The 20,727-nt window shown below is 36.3% G+C and overlaps 1 protein-coding gene across 3 annotated transcripts in view; it reads right to left on the bottom strand.

Moving 5' to 3' along the window:
* Positions 1-20,727, bottom strand: part of Kdm4c (lysine demethylase 4C) — a 184,391-nt gene that overhangs the window by 80,171 nt on the left and 83,493 nt on the right. For 2 of the 3 annotated variants that reach the window (XM_031377684.1, XM_031377685.1), the window contains 4 exons: positions 10,422-10,615; positions 7,265-7,500; positions 5,229-5,545; positions 2,977-3,085 (listed from right to left, as the gene is read on the bottom strand). In XM_031377684.1, coding sequence (XP_031233544.1) covers positions 2,977-3,085; positions 5,229-5,545; positions 7,265-7,500; positions 10,422-10,615 — 856 coding nt within the window. Of the gene's footprint in view, positions 1-2,976; positions 3,086-5,228; positions 5,546-7,264; positions 7,501-10,421; positions 10,616-16,711; positions 17,807-20,727 lie in introns of those variants that run through there. The other variant, XM_031377686.1, reaches the window with a different exon arrangement.

Genomic DNA, 20,727 nt, shown 5'->3' with positions numbered 1-20,727 from the left:
GTTTCTGGCCAGCTTTTTCCCTAGGTGTCAACTAGCCTTTACTCTCTGGTGCTCCCCCAGCCCAGCAACAAGGCTCCCTTTGGAGCTGCCTTTCAGACAGCAGCGCTTGCTTTGAAAGCAAGGTTCTTGTGTCTGTCAGTCACTGAGGCCCTCTGCAGAACAGATTCACCCTCTCAAACTAGCCAGCAGGCTATAGCCATTTTGGTAAGAAACCCTCTATGTTTATTCTTTTGAGCTTTTCATCAAGGTTGGCCTTGAAGCGACTCCTTTACTTTCCAAGAAAAAAAAAAACAAATGAAAACAGGAACCTGTTTGCTAGAGCACAAAGCCACCACTTGGCAGAGCAAGTCCCTCCCCACCACCACCTAAACCTTTGGCTTAAGGGCCTCAGTGCTTGTTTTCAGTGCTTGTTTCAATGCTTGTTCTTCCTAATAGAAACATCTGAAACAATGTTATTGCTTTTCTACCCAAAATTTTCTTGCTTCTTTATCTAAATGTTTACTTTTCTCCCTAGCATTCCTGATGAATGTCCAAAGTTTTTCAACTTGTTTAAGATTTCTTTTAAGGAGGCAGAGGCAGGCTGATTTCTGAGTTCGAGGCCAGCGTGGTCTACAGAGTGCGGAAAAACAACAACAACAACAAAAAGATTTCTCTTATGGTTCAAAAGTCACCTAATCTACTTCCACAGGTCAAATCAACTATGCAGGTTACTATTGTTCAATCCTTAATTAACAGTTTCCTTTTATAGACAAACAGTTACTGCCTATCCAGGATGCATAATTAACATGATATTTCGTTCCTCAACCATCCAAAGGACTTAAAGGATGTCTTCCAGGTCTAAATTCCTAACACACCCTTGCTTTTCTAGGATCATAACTACGGACCATGATGTGCTCCCAAGCAAACCACTGCAGTTAACATTCGCTATCTACCCTATGAGACATCCCCAGTGGGGTCCCACATCTCTGTTGTGATTACTCTACAGGTTTATCCCCACAAAAGAAAGGACAGTGCCTGATGCACAGATCCAGCTGAACTAGTGCCATCTCTTGAGATCTGCGTGAGACAGCAAAGCTGCCTTCCTCCAGACATCTCATCTGAGTGAAGACTCCTGAGATACACACTGAGATCCAGAGACACTGAACCCCACAGCAGACAGACTAGGGACCTCCCAGCTACAGATGAACTCTCTTGCCAAAGTTAAATGGCTGCTGAAGTTGAGGGAAGTTACATGATAGTAAGGAAAATATGATGTCTATCTAGATTGCTGTTTAAAACTGATGTTATTACCCTCAAATTGTACTACCCATGGAACAATTAATTGATTCAATGATCCCTTGCCTTTCAACCCCCACCCTTAACCTCTTCTTAACACTCTGGCTTAGTTGTGTTACCTCTCAAGCCTGTACAGTATTTTCTTTGATACTGCCTCCCCACCCAAAATTTTTACTACAAATGACACATCCAATCTGGTGACCACTCCCTTTTAAAAAAGTAATAGGGGGAGTTGGTGGGATGGTGAAAGGCAGCCTGTTTTCTGGTTGAGCTAGGTTTAAACGATGGAGACCGAGCAGACTAATCTGCACTGGACTGAAGGAAGTTTGCCACGTGCTCCCAGACACTAGGCTGCTGACACCAGGCCCCGGGTCCATAATTCTGTGGCCATCAGTCACATAGGTTATCGGCCAACAGCCAGGTAGACCCAGCCCACTATAAAAGGAGCTGCTTGCCCCTCCTCAATCTCTTACTCTCTTTGCCTCTCCCTACCCCACCAACCCCCGCCACCTTCCTTTGCCCTTCTCTCCACATGGCCATGGCTGGCATCTATTTCTCTACTCTTCTCCCTCTCTCTGCCTTTTTCTGCCTACCTTCTTAGGTCCCCTTCCCACCATGACAATAAATGCCTTAAAACAACAAAAAAAACCAAACAAACAAAAAAAGAGCTGACTGCTCTTCCACAGGTCCTGAGCTCAAGCCCCAGCACTCATAGGGCAGCTCACAACTTTCTGTAAGTTCAGGAGATCTAGCATCATCACAGAGCACATGTAGCTAAAATCCCAATGCACATAAAATAAAAAATGAAAAGACATACATGGAAAAACAATGCTGATATATTTACTGAGTGCTATTTTATCTAAACAAGAACCACTATACTGTTTTACCTGGACTATATCCTCAAAGAGAGGTAACTTTAGTTAATATCCATCAGAAAAGGAGACTCTCAAAGAAGGACTCAAAAAATACAAAAATTTAAAAAACAAACAAACAAACAAAAAACACACAAAACAACAACCAGAACAAAACCCTTGAGTAGATCTCTTAGAAATGAAGGAAAGCAGTGAGTAAATATTTAAACACTACATAGACAGAAAGAAAAAGAAACAAATTAAATAAGAAAAGGGATGTGTGACTTATAAAAGAAATAGTTTTGCATCAAGCCTCATCAGAGTAGTGTATGAAACAATGACAGAGATTTACCAAATACTGCTATGGAGGTATATAAATGCTGGCTTCTTACTGGAGGATATTTACATTAATTTAAATGATTCAGGTTAAAAGTATAGACAATGCAGAGTACAGTGGTGGCCTTTAATCCCAGCACCCTGGAGGCAGAGGCCAGCCTGGCCTATAGAGTGAATTCTCAGACAGCCAGGGCTTCATGAAAATATCCTGTCTTTAAAAAAACACAAAAGTACCAACAATTCACATGCCATGACTTGAAGTGATTATTCTGGAAATTTTTCAGGCTATGTCAAGAATGACTTACTTATGGCATGAAACAAAATATCTGTATTAGTAATATTAAAGTATATGAATTATGACATTATTTCTAAACTTCAATTGCTTTTACCTATAAATTATTATTTATAATCTTCAAATGATTTGCCACAGAGTAAAAATGTTCTCTTTATCTGAAAAATCTTTTTATTACAATTAATTGTATAAGCCATCTCTAACAAAAGACTATACACTCACCTTCATCACTCGCTACCTGCTGCTTCACAAGAGTCATTGGGGATCTGGCCGGAGGCTTACCAAGTGGATGGCGCCAACTCTTAGTAGTTTTTGGCTGTCCTTCTATTATCTGGTTATAGAACAAAAAAGAGGTAGAAATACCCATGAACAATGTTTGGTTCTTTTGGTTGTACTTTGTTGTTGTTCCATGTGTTTGGTCTATGCTTGTATATATGCAAGAGCATGTAGAACTAAGATATTCTTCTACTAGCTCACTGCTTTACATTTTGAAACAGGGTCTCAATAAACCTGGGGATCACTTCTTAAGGCTGACCACCAAGCTCCAAGGACCTTCCTGTTTCTGCCTCCCAATACAGTGGACACAGACATGTGCAGCCATGTCTACCTTTTCTTCATGATTACATAGTAAGCATGTTATTCACTGAGCCATTTCTCCAGACTCAATAAATGTTTGTTTCACGGACTGGAGAGATGGCTTAGTGGTTAAGAGCACTGACTGCTCTTACTAAGTCCTGAGTTCAATCCCAGCAACCACATGGTGGCTCACAACCATCTGTAACAAGATTTGACACTCTCTTCCAGTGTGTTTGAAGACAGCTACAGTGTACTTAAATAAATAAATAAATCTTTAAAAAAAAAATGTTTGTTTCAGCGAAGAATATATTCTTCCAAATGATAACATGGTTAACAAATAAATCTTATACTTATTTAAGAAATGAGCACTTTTAAGAAATTGAAACTTGCAAGCTAGGGTACAGCTCAATGGTAGAACATTTATCTAGCATGCACAAAGCCCTGGGCTTTCATCCAGAGTACTACCATAGAGACATAGGAAGAAAGGCTGAGGGCAGGGGGAAAGAAGGAGAAAGTTAGAGGGGCACAGTGGGAGAAGGAAGGGGCGGTAAGGGAAGAAGGTAGCATTTTTCTAAGAGCTCAATTAACTCTCCTTCAGGAAACATTGTTTCATGGAAGGCTTATTAACAATTAGCAAGGTTTCAAAGACCATTTAAAACTATCCCAAGTCCACCATTATATTCTAATAAAATGATAAAAAAAACCTGTGAAGTTTTATCACCTTTCATACATGAATACTTGACAAGTGATCCAGTTTTTATCCTCTCAGAGAAAGAAAATCAGCCAAGTGGTAAAAAGAAACTTCCATTGAGAAATGAGCCATGAGTTCAATAGGTAAATATTATTTTTAAATGAAACATTCTGTTATTTTGAAACCATTAAATTGTGAAAGATATTTTTAAGCCCCTATGAGATACTCTATCTTTTTACTTTTAATACTCTTTGAGGTCATATTTGTTTCATATTTCTATAGAATATACAATGATATAAAAATGTTCAAATGTATTAATCAAATTATTGAATTATATTTAATATACTTTAAGATGACTAAGAAATAAACTATGTAAAATTACTCTTTTTATAATGTGCTTTATTACTAAAGGATATGAAAAGACTCATAGTAGGTTTAGTAAACTGGGAACAATCGAGATTGTTGCTCAGGTTGGCAGACAGCTCAGATGCCATTTCAAATGAGAGAGAAGCTCCTCCAAGACCCTTCTAAGTTCCCTAAAACCAGCATGGGAAACTTAACTTTTCTGAGAGGCAAAAGGTTTGTTGGAATAAACAAGACCATAAATATAGCTCTAATATTCTGAGTAAGAAAAGTCAAAGGAAACACTGATTATGAGCCCCATGATGGTAAAACCAAGACTATATAAAATTGACTTCACAACACTTTCTACGTTAGGAGGGCAGTACCCAAGAGACAATTGATCTCAGCCTAAATAACATTGATTGTTACGGGAACATTCTGTACCATGACTGCCTAAATGTCAATATGACTTAAGATTTCAAAATACAGTTCATCGAGTACTAGTATTTGTGAAAAGTAGTTAATGAGTATAAATGAACTTTCTGTGTACTATTTGCAGTGAAGCCTGCTTTATTTCCAAATACAGATGTTGCTTATTTTAAAGTATAAAGTGGAAAAAAAAAATCAGACTCCAACAAGAAGCCAAAAGGGTTTGTATTAATGAATTAAAATGTAAGCCAGAATATTTCCATGCCAAAATCATATTCCACTGATGAAACATGATTAAAATTTATAAATGTAAGTATTACTGATTTTTGCCCTAAAGCCAGATTTCAGGAGGTAATAAACTACATTCATAATGCATCATTATCATCATATAGGCCAAAATCCAATGAACATAGTAGAAATACAAACTGACATGTACCTTAGGAACATTGAGCCCATTTCTCTCTTCACTAAGAGCTTCTGGGGTTTCCCCAGGCTCAAGGTTACTTCCATGGCCCTCTTCATTTGCTTCTCCCTCTGTCAATACTCTATTACTTTCTGCCAGGGAGGAAGATGTCTTGGGAGATTCAAGCTGTAGAATCTTAAGTAGATGTGACTCCTTGGCTGTTATATGGCCATGAGAAATTGGTATGAAGTCAGAGGCCTCCTTCAGCTTAGACTGTGAAGTTACAGCTTTGGCTGTGTCATCTTTTGGTTGTATTTCATCTGTTACAGATGAACTTATGCAACTTTTTCCTAAGAAGCAAACAAAAAACTAATAATAAATATTGCATTGCATTATTACTAGATACAATGAATAATTACAAAATAATTACTGATTTTATATTTTATTTTCATTTTAACTGCGTTGTTTTGTTTTGTTTTGCCACACAAATCAGGGTAATAAAAGAGGGTCAGGGTTTCAAGAAGCTTGCTGCCTACAGCATTATGGGAATCAGTCAACCCCCATCACCAATGGATTGCCATGTACAGCCTTGATATGAGGGTTTGTGCCTAATCTCATTACAACAGGTTATGCTGTGATTGGTTGACATCACTGGGAAGCCTGCTCTTTTCTGAAGGGAACTGAAGGAACAGTGAGAATGGTAGGGGACTGGTACTAGTGTGGAGGGAGGGAAGAAGGGAGGCTGTAGTCAGGATGTATTGTATGAGAAAATAATAAATAAAAAGAAAAATACATTGCAAACAACAACAAAAGGAAAAGGAGCAAATACTCTTTAAAGAAAATCCATCATCCAAAATTAGAGTCAAAAACAGGCTCAGATTTTCATGGAAAGTGCTGCCCAAGCCATTCTGGGAATCAGTCAACACCAATCACATGTCCTGGAGCCAGAGAGCCCCAGAACAGGCAATCTGACTTATTTCTCTCTCTAGCTTTAAACAACAAAAAACAGTCCCCAAAGAAGGAGCTAGAGAAAGGACCCAAGAAGCTGAAGGGTTTGCAGCCCCTTAGGACGAACAACAATATGAACTAACTAGTACCCTCAGAGCTCCCAGGGACTAAACCACCAACCAAAGAGTACACATGGTGGGACTCATGGCTCCAGCAGCATATGTAGCAGAGGATGGCCAAGTCGGTCATAAATGGGGGGAGAGGGGGAATGTCAGGGCCAAGAAGCAGGAGAGGGTGGGTTGGTGAGCAGGGGTATGAGGGAGGGAACAGGGGTTTTTTTGTTTGTTTGTTTTTTTCCCCCGAGGGAAAAGAACAAACAAAACAACAAGAAGCCCAGAGTTAATCCAAAATAAGCAGGTCCTCTATCCTTCCTGCTCTCCACAAAAAACTGTTTCTCAGACCCTGCCTAGGATGGTCCCTGTACCCTCAGATACAGGAGCTCAGTTCTTACACAGAGAAGTCTGGTCTCACCATTTTAATGGCAAACTGGGTCTACTCTTCCATTTTCCTCCACTGACTTATTTCTTATACTCTTCACCACTGATTCATCACTCAGTCCCTTTATTTATTTTTAAATTTACTTAGTGTATATGAGTGTTTTATCTATATGTATGTCTGTAAGATGAGACTTTAAAAATGTTCATTAATAGAAAACAGTAGATGATGTCAAACACTTAGTAGACTTTATAGAATTCATTTTTTTGTCCCTTAAAAGCTTTACCCCTTATTTCTTTCTTAAAATTAAGTCTGAAGCAAGGAATCTGAACAGAATTGTCTGTAACTTATTTTCTTTTTGTACATTATAAAACTTACTGCATTTAGATCTCTTAATTTTTAATTAAACCACAAGTATTGTACTGGACATTTATTTTAGAACTCTATTACATATAAGAAGAATATACTCTATTATGTAGCATTCACTTTTCCTCATGGTTGAATCATCCTGTAAGTTTATATATGCATTGAAAAGCTAAGTAGTAAGTTATCTTGGTGGAATGTCTTAGGGCATCAGATTATTGACTTCTCTGTCACATGTAAAACATAATCAGCTGTTTTCTCACCTGAAAGCTTGGTGTCATTCAGTAATCTTTGATCTAGTTGTATTCTGGCATCCGAAGCTTCTTTTTCTGAAGATACTCCAATGTTCCCCAGCTTGAATAGTTTTTCTAGCTTTTTAGTGACCTTGAGGTGCCCAGGGCACACGGCAGGGTTTGAGACCTCTTCCCCACGGAATTCAGCAAATTCCTCATCTTCCTCAGTTTTAGGCCTTTTAGAAAGTGGCTTATTGCCCTGTAAGCTATTATAAGCAGGATGCTGGTCAGAGCACAAAGTTCAAAATGAATAACATACAGAAATGCAAATGTTACTATTATGTGCTTATATCTAGAAAAACTTAGATGTTTAATTTCTCCAGTTAATAAAGTCTGAAGTTAAAACCATAATGGCTTTATGTCAGCTTTCAATCGGCTTAATAACAACTGAATTTTCAGCATATTATAAACACATGATGATAGCTGAGTAGTACTCCACTATGTAAATGTACTCCACTATGTAAATGTACCACATTTTCTGTGTCCATTCCTCTGTTGAAGGACATCTGGGTTGTTTCTGTCTTCTGACTACATTAGAGCATCTTCTGGGTATATGCCCAGGAGTGGTTTAACTGGGTCCTCAGGTAGTACTATGTCCAATATTCTGAGGAAGTTTTTTGATGACTAAAAGGTCGTCAGTAATCACTTTAAGCCAACAACTAAAAAGCCAAATACATTCCTGAAATGAGTGAATAAGAGATGAGAAAAATATTCTTATTAAACACTGGCACTGTGAGTATCACAGATACATGTTGTTGGCATTCCTTCTACACCACACCCATCAGTTCCTACCAACAGGCAGATAGGTATGGAATGTTTGCCCCCTCCCTCCCTTCCCCCCCGCCCCTCCTCTTCTGCCCCCCCTTTCTCCAAGTGTTCTCTTTGTAGAAACTCTTCTTCTTTCTCTTCTCTTTCTTACCCCTCTCTCCCTTTCTTCTCTTTCTCTGCCTCTACTCCCTTCTCAATCTTCTTCCCATGTCCCCAAAATAAAGTCTATTCTATACTACACCTGTTCTATGGCTGATACTTCAGGGAGAGAGATGTCTCAGCATGGACCCACTGAGATACCTCCTCCCACTACTCCATTCCTCCCTTTATAGAACATATCCTTGGCTTTATACAAAACATCACATGTACTCTATCAAGTTAAAAACCTTGGAGACTTTAACAGCTAAATCAGCTCATGAACCTAACTGAAGTGATGCCTTGAAGGTTTCTCAAGATGTCAGACTGGTGTATTTCCTGAATGACTCATCTCTAAATGTATTTAATCAGTTACACATTTTACTGAGATAACATTTACATACATACAAATACACAAACCATGAATAACCATTTCCCCCCCACAAAATACTACTGTAGCTTTTAAAAGAAAGATGTTTTTATTTTATATGTACTGTTGCTTTGCTTTCATGTATATTTGTGAACTATATGCATAAAATGACCACAAAGCCAGAAAGGGATATGAGATCCTGTACAATGGGAGTTATAGATGGTTGTTAGCTGTGCCACATATGCTGAGACCTTGAGTCATCTAGAAGACCACTGAGTAGTTTTAAGATGGCTCTCCCGTAATGTTAAAACACTGTATTTGATCGATCAAATTTTTTCAAACACTATTTTGAAAATCCTTGCTGTTTACTACAGCCAAAATATCATTCTTAGACTAGCTACTGAGTATGCTCTTGTATGTGTATACACACGTATGACAGAACTAATCAATAGTTAACAAATATATATAATAGCTTTATATAATACACATATAATATATAAATATAGTTAATACATGAATTATATAATGTATAGAATATGTATGTATTATATATTTTATAACAAGGGAGACATTTTTCCCAGCACTAGGAAAAGCAGGAGCAAGTAAATCTCTCTGAGTTACAGGTTCTAGGATAACCATAAGTTCTAGGATAACCATAGCATAGTAGAAACCCTATCTTTAAAAAAAAAAAAAGTTGGGGGGAAGGGGTGGCAAAAAGAAACTATGTACCACTCCATGTTTGGAAATTTCTCCTACTCACAACCAGTCTAAACAACAAAATATAAATTCAAGTGGTAGGGAGCACAAATTGAGCCTTAAATTCTGAGCAAAATTTTAAAATTATAGTGTTGTTACAGAAAATAAACAGAAGTACCATAAGTCTAAATGTAAGAGATTAAATACATGTAGGTATTAAAATTATGCTATAGAAAATAATTTAATTATATAAAAGTCATTCACATATCTGGACACTCAATTGTTAATATAACATAGTCTCATTTTGAAAGAGGTATATGCTATTTTTATATTATACATACATAATAAATACACATGTAGGAATAGACATAAAATCTTAAAATGGATGTTCTTTGGATAACTAGGTTATGAGTGATTTGGATTCCTTGGATTTTTTTTCCTGAATTTATAAAATTTTCATAATACTCAAATATTACTTTTACAAATTAAAGGAAAAACAAGCAATATTAAAAAGAAAGTTGGAACAAATATTCCAAATTTACGAGCTATTATGTCAGCCTAAGGATGTGAGCCATAGGCACAGTGTATTCAAAGGATTTTAAAGGCAGAGATGCCCAAAGAAAGTACAAAGCTTTTTCACAAAGTCAAAACGTATTGTGATAAAGATAACAAAAATGGAGCAGAGATAAAGTTTAAAAAGACTACAAGGTACAGATTTAATATTTTCTCCTTTGAGTTTTAAAAAGAATAAAACCAAAAGAATAAAATGCCACAGCATAAGTATCCATGTGAGAAAAAAAGGAAATTATTATGAAAATGTTTTAAAATACTAGCACATAAAAGTTTGAAATCAAGTGATTGACGTTGTTTGAAATACATGTTTAAAATAAATTAATGAAAAAATTCTAAAATGTTCTATGCTGTTCTACTCACTGTGTGTATCAACTTCAGGAATACTCTGCATATCTGACTACCTGTCCCTAAATTCTAACACATTGACTCAAAAGCTAAACATGCACACCTCAAATTTTCAGTAATATACTACGTAAAGGTATGAATACTAGGAATGAAAATTAAGGACCAGTCCCTGAGAACATTTGGTTCCATGATCCATTTCATACAATACATACTACAGGCAGGATGTGATGTGGTTTTTACCTCTTGGGAGCTTTTCTTAATTTTTTCTTCCTCTGTAGCCATGTTTTTACTTCTGGGGTAGATTCTGGAGTGGGCTTGGTATGGTCAATAGTATATACATCCTTTCCTTGTTTCCAGATCTGGTATCTATCTGGCTGAAATTTCTTCACAAATATATCCATTGATATCTTCACCATGTCATTCCGACAAGTGCACTGAAATGCAATGAACAGTTGGAATAAAGCAAACAATGAAATATTTTGTGAATTACACAATATAGGCAAATATGAATGTTTAATGAAAATATAAATGAGGATAGTGTTTACATTATCCTAAAAAGAGAAAAGAAAAAACTCAAAGGAAACTTAGAAATGAGAAATGTAGTCTGTACATTTATATGAATTATGCACCAAGAATAAGTTAAAGTATGAGTATTTCTTCAAAGGTTGCCTAGCAAATGAAAGGTTACTCTACTATCACAGATATCCATTAAATATCTGTAGTAGAGCATGTACTGTTTGCATGAAATGATTACTATCCCAGATCTGCAACAAAATTCCAAAGTATCAATACTATATAGAATGTTTGTCCCAATTTAGGTATGTTCTGAACAACAAAGAACCACTGTAATTAAAAGTTTGTTACAAAGAGAAAGAATATTGATAGATGAGGCCTAATAAATGGTTTTAAATCACTGGATGCAGGATATAGTTCTCATGGTAGTTTGTTATATGTGAATCTTTGTAACTTTTCTAATTTTTTTTTCTTTTTGTTAATCAGAACAAGGTTTATTTCATAGTATCAGAAGTTTGCATCCATAGGGTCTTGGCCCCATTGCTTGGGAAGTTTACTGAGAGAATATAATAGCTGATGCTAGAATACAGCTTTTCCCCCCACAGCAGCCAAGAAACAGAGAGAGGGGACAAGTTCAGAACCCCAGTTTTCTTCAAAAGCAATTCCTGCTAATTCCATCTTGGTCCCACCTTCCTACCTTCACAGCTTATCACAATCCCAAAATTATAGAGGTATAATTTTTTTTTATTAGATGTTTTCTTTATATACATTTCAAATGTTATCCTCTTTCCCGGTTTCCCCTCTGAAAAACTCCTACCCCTTCCCCCTCCCCCTGCTCACCAAACCACCATTCCTGCTTCCCTGTCCTAGCATTCCCCTACACTGTAGCAAGGAGCCTTCACAGGACCAAGAGCCTCTCCTTCCATTGATGTTCAACAAGGCCATACTCTGCTACATATGTGGCTGGAGCCATGGGTCCCTCCATGTGTACTCTTTGGTTGGTTTAGTCCCTGGGAGCTCTGGGAGTACTAGTTGATTCATATTGTTGTTCCTCGTATGGGTCTGGAAACCCCTTCATTTCCTTGGCTCCTTCGTCAGCTGAGAACATCCACCTCTGTATTCTTACTTGTTCTTATACAAAGCCTATATGAAGGGAACAAACCACGACCCAACCATGTTATAGCTCACCCCATAGGAGATGTGACTGATCATGCCTACACACATTCCTGGGATCATCTACCAGAGTTTGCTATTCTTACTAGAAGCCCTTTCACACAGGTGTCCCATTTTTATGTTGAACAAAAGCAGTGAACTCTCTGCAGATCGCTGTATTAAGGCTATTTTATTGCAGCTCTGCAAAGTTATATGATTCTAGAATGTCAAATGTGACAGAATAATTTAGCCAGTGAGTCATTGGTGATACTTGCTTTTAAGCCTGACAACCTGAGTTCTATTTCAGGAACTCATAAGGTACAAGAAGAGAATTGACAAGTTGTACTCTGAACTCCATATACATTTTGTGGTGCACACATGTCAATATACATATGTGTGCATACACAAACAATATTGAATCTAAAAATACATTATATTTGTTTTTATTAGTAGACTCTTGCAGCTGGAGCAATGGCTAAGTAGTTAAAAGAACTTGTTCTTGCAAGAAGATCCAGGTTTGATTTACAGCATTCAATTAGTAGCTTATAAACATTCATAACTCCAGTTCCAGGAGATCTGACATCTGACTTCTGCTTGTACCACACACATAGACAGTACACAGACAAAATACTCATTCACATAAAATTAAATAAGCCCTTACAAATTTTCCCAAAACTATGAACAAATGTCTCTTTTACATTCCATCAAGCATAACTTTAAAGAATCACACATATGCCGGACAGTGGTAGCACATGCCTTTAATCCCAGCACTTGTGAGGCAGAGGCAAGCAGATTTCTGGGTTCGAGGCCAGCCTGGTCTACAGAGTAAGAAACTGAACTCAAGTGAGATACAGCCAAGATGGAAATAACTGTGATGAAGACAACTCCGAGTTTGTCCTGCCGGGATCAATACCCTGGCTTCAACTGTAAGCAGTACCAGGAGCTAAAAGACACTTCAAGAAAGACCCCAATCCCAACAAAGAGACTCTGGGAGCCCTGACTGACAGACTCAAACTGACAGAAAAAGACATTAAGATTTGATGCTCAAGCAGTTGTCCAAGGCCTAAAGATCGAAGCTGAAGTCTATGTACAAGTCAAGGGAGCAAGAGCAACACATAGAGCTATGTGTTGAAGTTTGCCCCAACATTTATTTTACTAAAGCTTATATAACAATTGCAAAATTTACAACTACTACTGTCCACCAAGAGGGACAACCAGGCAGAACCCTGAGGAGTCCTTCACAAATGACACTGGGCTCCCTGAAGCTGTGGAAGCCTTGAAGAAGGCTCACACCCTCTTCTGGATACCAAAGCAGAGATGACATGTCACAGGATTTCTGACTCCCTAGCATAGGCTTCCTTTGCTAATGTTGTTTAACATCACTGTTGGGAAAGCAGATGTTGGATTTTTATGTCTATTGATAGTACACTAATAATAAAGCTTGTTATTCATAAAATGAAAGAAAAAAAGAACCAAACATACATAGTAGAAAAGGGTAAAAGGCTAAAAGGATTGAGAATTTCAAATGAAGTTATTTTGGATCTAGTAGAAGACTGTTTCCCATGAATACACAACGATCAGTCATACGTTATAAGCTTCCTATAAAAACTTCACACAACTTAATTAGTTTGAACCCAACAGTCTTTGCATCAAGCCATGGTATAGTAACAGGCTCAATGAGTCAGATTTTCCCTAATAGAACTCTAAATTTTTGTTTTGTATTTTTGTAAGCAGTCTATAGCCAAGTAAACCACTCTAAGCAGAAACTCCCACTCTTGGCACCCCCTGTCTCTAAGGTGCTGTTTCTATGATAGATGTGAGCTACTGTATGTGGCTAGAGTTTTAATCTTAATAGAGATACCAACAATATTTCATAACTTTTATGTCAGATTAAGCCAACTTCATAAACTACATTTAGGAAGTCTACAGCTATGAATAGTACTAAGATGCTTCATAATTTCATACCCCGCACCTCCGCAACTGAGTATGAGACGATCTGCTGTGAAACCTGCCAGTAAGATACCCACTACATCTGAAGCCTCTGGCAACACTGCTCCAGTTTCAAACAGACCTTGGATTTCGGCAAAATAAAGAGCTTCTCTAACTATACCGTTTCTAAACAATCTACTGTCACAGAAGTTACTTTGACTTCTCTCAAATATGATATTAAATTTTCAGCAGTTCTAACTTTTGAATAAAGTGTGGTTCTTCGTGTCTGACACTCAGCACTGACAATATATGATTCCAACAACGAGACTGTCCTATTTCCTTATCAGAGATGGATATGAGTACCTGTCTTCAATACAAGTCACTGAGCATATCCAAACAGTATCTGCAGTCAGAAGAAAACAAATGAAAAACCTAGAAAGCAATTTGAGAGAGAATATAACTGAGGGAAAAGTCTATATTCATCTCCTCTGAATGTATGTATTTCTCCCTAAAAAAAAAATAAAAAAATAAAAAAATAATAAAAAGGAAGTTTCTAAGACACAAGAAGTAAGCAAACTTACAAGACTCAGAAAATTATCACAAGGCTCACCCATAAAGTTACAAAAGCAGTAACCAAGTAACCAAGGAGAAGAAATATTCTTGCTGACCCAGTTGCTAGCAAGTTACACAAGAAGCATTAAGGATGAAGCCTTCATGAATTGTGTCCCCAATGCTGGGATGACTTAGGTAATAGAGTTGCCTATGAGTCACCCATACTCCTGTAGATAGCCCAAAGAAAATCACTGGTTTACTATATTGGCCCTGGATGTAATCATTTCCTTGCTCTGTCCTAGTACCAGGAATGGTGGCTCATACCCATTATTCCATCACTCAAGGGGTAAAGGTCTAGGTAAAAATTCAAGCCTGAGGATCACAAGATCAAGGTTAATCTCAACTATACGGGTAGTTCAAGGACAACCTGGAATATATAAGTCCATGAGCCAAAATATATTAAATAAAAAGAAGTACAGGTCCATTTCAATAGTAACAGGTCTCTAAGTCTTCACTAAACACATTCTCAGGTCAGAAATACAAACCCTATTCAGAAAATGTACGGGTTCCTCTACAAACTCATTACCCTTCAATTCCTTCATATAGACCTCTGTCAGAAATTCTAGGAAAAAAATAACTGGTGTGTTAGAATTCTCAACATTGGCCAGGCGGTGGTGGCACACGGCTTTAATCCCAGCACTTGGGATACAGAGTCCGGCAGATTTCTAAATTCGAGGCCAGCCTGCTCTACAGAGTGAGTTCCAGAACAGCAAAGGCTACACAGAGAAACCCTGTCTCGAAAAAAACAAAAACAAACGAACAAACAAACAAACAAAAAAAAAGAATTCTCAACATTAATCTTCTTGAAGCTTGGACAGAAAACAATTATTAATCTACTCTTACCCACAAATATTCAGCAGATATAGTCTTTAGTTGAATTATTTCTATTATCACTGGCATTATACATAAATGACAATTTTCATTCTAATTCTTAAAGAAATAAGTAGAATATGTCAAAATAATTTACTAAGATCAAACAGTTTTAGAATCTTGAGCAGTAAATCACACAGAATTAGATAGGCACTTACAGTAGATAAATACAATAAGCAGGCCCAGGTATGGGAGATGTCAAATATCTCCATAAGCTACTGAAAGGGGAGAAGGTGAAGCAGTGAGGACTGGCGAGAATGCACTTGCTTTAAAAAACCCATACTCTCTATTACCTATTGTAAGGTTAGGATGGTTTTCAATTTTTATGTCACATTATTCTGTCAATATTTTGATGCATTTACTATATAATATTATATAGTAGCTTCTGAAATATAAGGCTCAAAAATAATACTTTAAAACATATTAAGTCAAAAGTAGCAGACATAAAACTATTCTTAGAGTGATCAAGGGAAAACAGAAGCAGAGATAGTATTAATTTACAGAAAGGAAAGCAAAGTTATAAAAAAATAGATTTCAAGTAACAAAATTAGTATCATATATATGTATTTATAATATATACATCAAATATATAATAGATAGATAGATAGATAGATAGATAGATAGATAGATAGATAGATAAAAGTTTTAGATCCATAGACCTGTTAAAACTCAGCAGAAAAAAATGCTGGTGGCAGAAAAATCCAAACACGTGAGTGTGATCCCAAAACCCATGGTAAACCTACTTGCAATATGGTAAACCTATTCGCAAATGTTATTCTGATATGGTACAGACACATGCTATGAAAAGCTTGAATGGCCAAATACAAATATAATCATATACATATGCATTCATACACATATATAAATATACACAAAAATATACTTATTTACATCACACATACACACATGAAAGAACAAGTAAACATACATACCTATACAAATGTACACATGAGCACACACATATACACAAAATCTTATACATACAAATATATATATATATATATATATATATATATCCCCAGATACTATATTTTAAGAAATTAAAATAAAATTCTGCTTTGTAACTATGTTTAGAAAGATTTTTTTTTTAATTTTAAATTGCTTGTTGGCTTGTGGTATGATATATATTAAGCACTTATCAACCACTTATACTCAAAATCTGTATTAGATTTTATAAATTACATCAAGACTATGAGAATTAAATATTATAACATCTCATTATTTTTGTTTTCAAACTGAGGATTCCACAGTAGTGTAAATCACTACTACAAAGTGTCTCTTTCTTGTCCTTTGGAATTATGGCTTTTCCTCCTAGCTCTTTTCTTAGGGGATATTATTGGTCTCATTTTGTTATGCTAAAAAGATGATTCTAAATTATGTAAGAAATATTCATGTTATCATTTATATTTCCTGTAGATTTTATTTATTAAATGAAAATTTCATTTGCTACTTACCAAATGTTTGCATCATCAAATTGAACTGATATCTTTTGTGAATTGGCTATAATTTATTTACAGATCTCTCGCAATCTGTTCAAGGCTTTGATCCTTAGGAGTGGAGCACTGTATGAAAACAGCATATACAGATATAGACAATAAAATAAAACAATGTACTGGGGGAGGGCCTACAAGGTGGCAATGCCAATGCATGCACTCCTGCCCCAGCTCTCCATTTCCCACAGTTCAGGAAGCTTCTTTTTCATCTTGAAGGGCTTCAATAGAAGGACTAACTAGATAGTTATGTCCCACTTTGCCCCATTTGTTTATGATAAAGTCTCAGTGTGACTAGATGTGACACAAACTCTAAAGTGAGGGTGTTGTTTTGAATTCCCAAATAGGAAAGTGAAGACCCTGGCTGGGGTCATGAAGTAGGTTTATTACTCAAGTGATAAACTTGCCTTGGCTTAAATGCTGACATTGTCTTAAATTCTGTGAGTTGCATTTTCCATTTATCTTTTTAAATAACTGCATTAGTTACTTGGTTACTAAATATGAACTTACAAGCTACAACTGCATAACACAAAATATGGAATACTTTAAGAAATATAGATCTTGAGGCTGGTGATGTAACTTAATAGTAGACCACGAATCTAGGATGTCCAAGGTAATGGGTTTGAGCCCAACACAGGGAAGGAGAGGAACGGAGAGGAAAGAACTCTTAAATGAACAAATGCAGGGCAGTCTGGATTGTCTTTCCTTTTATTCAAAGAACAGATAAACATTAAACTAATATTTTATGAAACAATAAAAAAATCAGTGACAAACATCTGTAAAACCTAGTTACTCCTGGGTCTGAGGCAAGAGGACAACATGAATTCACAAGTTCTGAGTTGTAGTTCATAATGCCTATTCAGTACGCACACTAAGTTCAATATGAGCATGGTAACCCCCCAGGAGCAAAATAGTGGTCAACTTGCCTAAGGAGGTTTTAACTATCCCAGCTAGAAAAGGAAGCAACTAAAAATAAAAGCTAGAAATTCACTTAAAAAATTATACTTGAGTCTACAAACAAAGACTGTCTTAGACTGAAGGCTTTGGTGGAAAAATGCTTAAATTGACTTAAATTATTTTCATTTTAAAAAAGACTGAAATATAAAATAGAATGAATCTGTACCCTGGCATTATTTTCTAGAAAATTTTGTACTTGAAATCAATTCCAGATTAAAAGAAAAATAATTTTAAATATTTCTACCATATCTATTCATATTTATTCAAATGCCTGAGGATTCAAATGTTAGGATAACTTTAAAAAGTAATCTAACGATTCTGAATCTTGTCAGAAAATATTTTCAGATATTTAGTTCAATTTTCAACATTCAAACATACACTATGCAATATATGACATATATATAAAGTTACTTCAAATAAAATCAACTCAAAATAAAGTGTCACCAACTACTGTACCCTCTCCCAAGACAACAACATCCATCATGAGTCATGGCAAGTCTCATTCTGCACACTGAAAAAAACCACCCTGCTTCTAAAGATAGATTGTCTCTGAAAACAATCAGTATTGTTAAGAACTGTTTCTCTTTAAGATGATCACAATGCTTACAAGTGCCATATTGTCAACATAAAAGACTTTCACAAATGTTTTCAAACACTCAAGATCAAATATAAGACAAAGTTTTATTTAGCAGCTACCAGGTTTTATTTAATGTGAAGTAAATACAGATAATCGTCATCATTTATAATCATCATCATCATCATCATCCTATGTATTAAATACACTTCATCCTATCACACAGAAGAATGAAATCAAAACCTACAAATTAGCACTTTTGATTTAGCCTACACAGGATACAGTACCCACTATAGCTACAAAGAAATACTTATAGGCTCCATTTTCCCACAAAGGAAAGCTATAAAATTTAATGCATCAAATATGCAGAAATGTCTGGATTAAATTGCTACACTGTCTGTTATTTTCAAATTTTTACCAAGATGATAACATTATTATTTTAGATTACTCTGATTTTAAATCAATGAAGATTACTAATACATTAAAGCTTTGCACATGAAATTGTTAAAAGCCTTTCAGGAAAGCTCCCTGAAGACAAATAAAATGTATATTTTCTTACATCACAGAAGAGAAAAGGCTAATTTTGGTGTCCTTTATGAAAGAGAGGCTCTGATATATTCCCAAGACTTTTGGTCTTCCTGTTATAATCTAAAAGAGTAGTCTAATATAAGAGATTGGGATTAGTCCTAGTAATCCTGAACAAAGGCCATTCTCTTTATGTACTGAACAGCATAACCAATATGGTAAGGACAAGTAGTAAGGAACTTGTCTTCGTCTATCCTTCATTAGAATTTCATAAGGCAGAAAATAGTTTTGCTATTCCTACTGACTCAGACCAGTGCAGAATGTCATTCATACATATGTAGGGAAGGGAGTACTGCCTTCAGCATCTCACTGCTTCTAATGAATGGTGTTAGACCTGTTCATCACAGTTCACATACACATACATTGTTTTGAGTCTGGGACGTCCATGGACACACACAAAAAAACTAAGAATTACACTAGGGAATCCCAAAAGCACAAGACTTCAGTGAGCTAAGTATGCTTTTCTTGAAGGGTAGATAATTCTGAATAGGTTTAGTACACAGTACATAAGAAGAATGAGTATATAGTTACAAATAATCTCAAAGCACATTATTAGCTTGGTTACAGTTGACTGACTGATTTGTAACAGCAAGATCCTTTCTCACATATTACTACACAAATATGCAGCCCAGTACTTTTGCCAGAGCAGACTCTGAACACTTACCAATCAGAGATGGCTGAGCTGCCAGAAAAAAGTTTATTTTATGGGAATCATACCTTATATTAAGAAAATCATGAAAAACTACATAAACCCCTTATCAGGTAGGATAATCATATTAAATATAAGGTTCTGTTGCTCCAGAGCACCATGTTTTATCTTACATGTTGGTTTCAATAGCTAAGATAAAAGTTGGTCCCAGGGATTGGGGTATTGCTGTGATACTTATATTTGGAGGAATGTGGATTTGGGGAAAGCAGCAGAATGCTTTAAGAAGGGCTTCATGTGTCATACTTGTAGAAATATGGAACACAATGGTGCTGAGGGTGAGTTAAACTGTGGGGGCCTGGATCAAGAGGTCCTTCTGATATTTTAGTGAAGAATGTGTCTGCTTTTTGCCTTTGTCTGAAAAGTCTTCTGCCTTAGGCTAAAATAAAGAGATTTAGAAATCTTGAAACAAACTAGCATAGATTCTGCCCTGTGGCTCACTCTTATGGAGAGCAAACTAAGAAAGGAAAAATGCAAAATATATGATTCAAAGACTAAAGGAATACAAGGAAGTAGAGTGGAGCCTCTGTGTTCAAAAATATTAAACGGAGTCAAGGGAATGGTGACCACAGGAAAAGATACCACTAACCTAAGCTTATTATTTATATCATTGCAATTAAATAAGTTAGGCATTATTATGACCTGGTTATTGCTCTCATTTGAACATAAGAAAGTACTATTGTGTGTAAAATCCACAAGGGATAGATTGTGATGGCTATTCTCAGTTGTCATCCTGTATGGAATATATGGAATGAACTGCAATCTGGAAATATAGAGCACACCTGTGATCCAGATCGTGAGGCATAGGGAATTAAAGGAACTAAAGAACAGCTTACTATGTCCATGTGTGGTATACACCTGTATTCCCAGGAGACATGGGCAAGCAGATTTCTGAGTTCAAAGCCAGACTGGTATTGAGCAAGTTCCAGGTCAAGAAATACCAGTATTCAGGAAAAAGAGGAATGAAGATCTGAGTTCAACATCAGTCTATAGACCAAGATCCAAAATAGCCAAGTTTAGGCAGTGTAATAAATCATCAAAAATAGGAAACCTGAGAAGATGTAATAAAAGAAGAAGGCCAAGTTCCCGCTCCAGCAAGCTGCAGAACTTAGGACCTTCAGCCACATGGCTCTGGCTGAGTCAAGAATGAAAGCAGAG

Source organism: Mastomys coucha, unplaced genomic scaffold (genome assembly GCF_008632895.1).
Source record: "Mastomys coucha isolate ucsf_1 unplaced genomic scaffold, UCSF_Mcou_1 pScaffold18, whole genome shotgun sequence".
NCBI classification, from domain to species: Eukaryota; Metazoa; Chordata; class Mammalia; order Rodentia; family Muridae; genus Mastomys; species Mastomys coucha.
The sequence above is the reverse complement of the archived record's forward strand: the minus strand, read 5'-3'. Positions and strand labels throughout refer to the sequence as shown.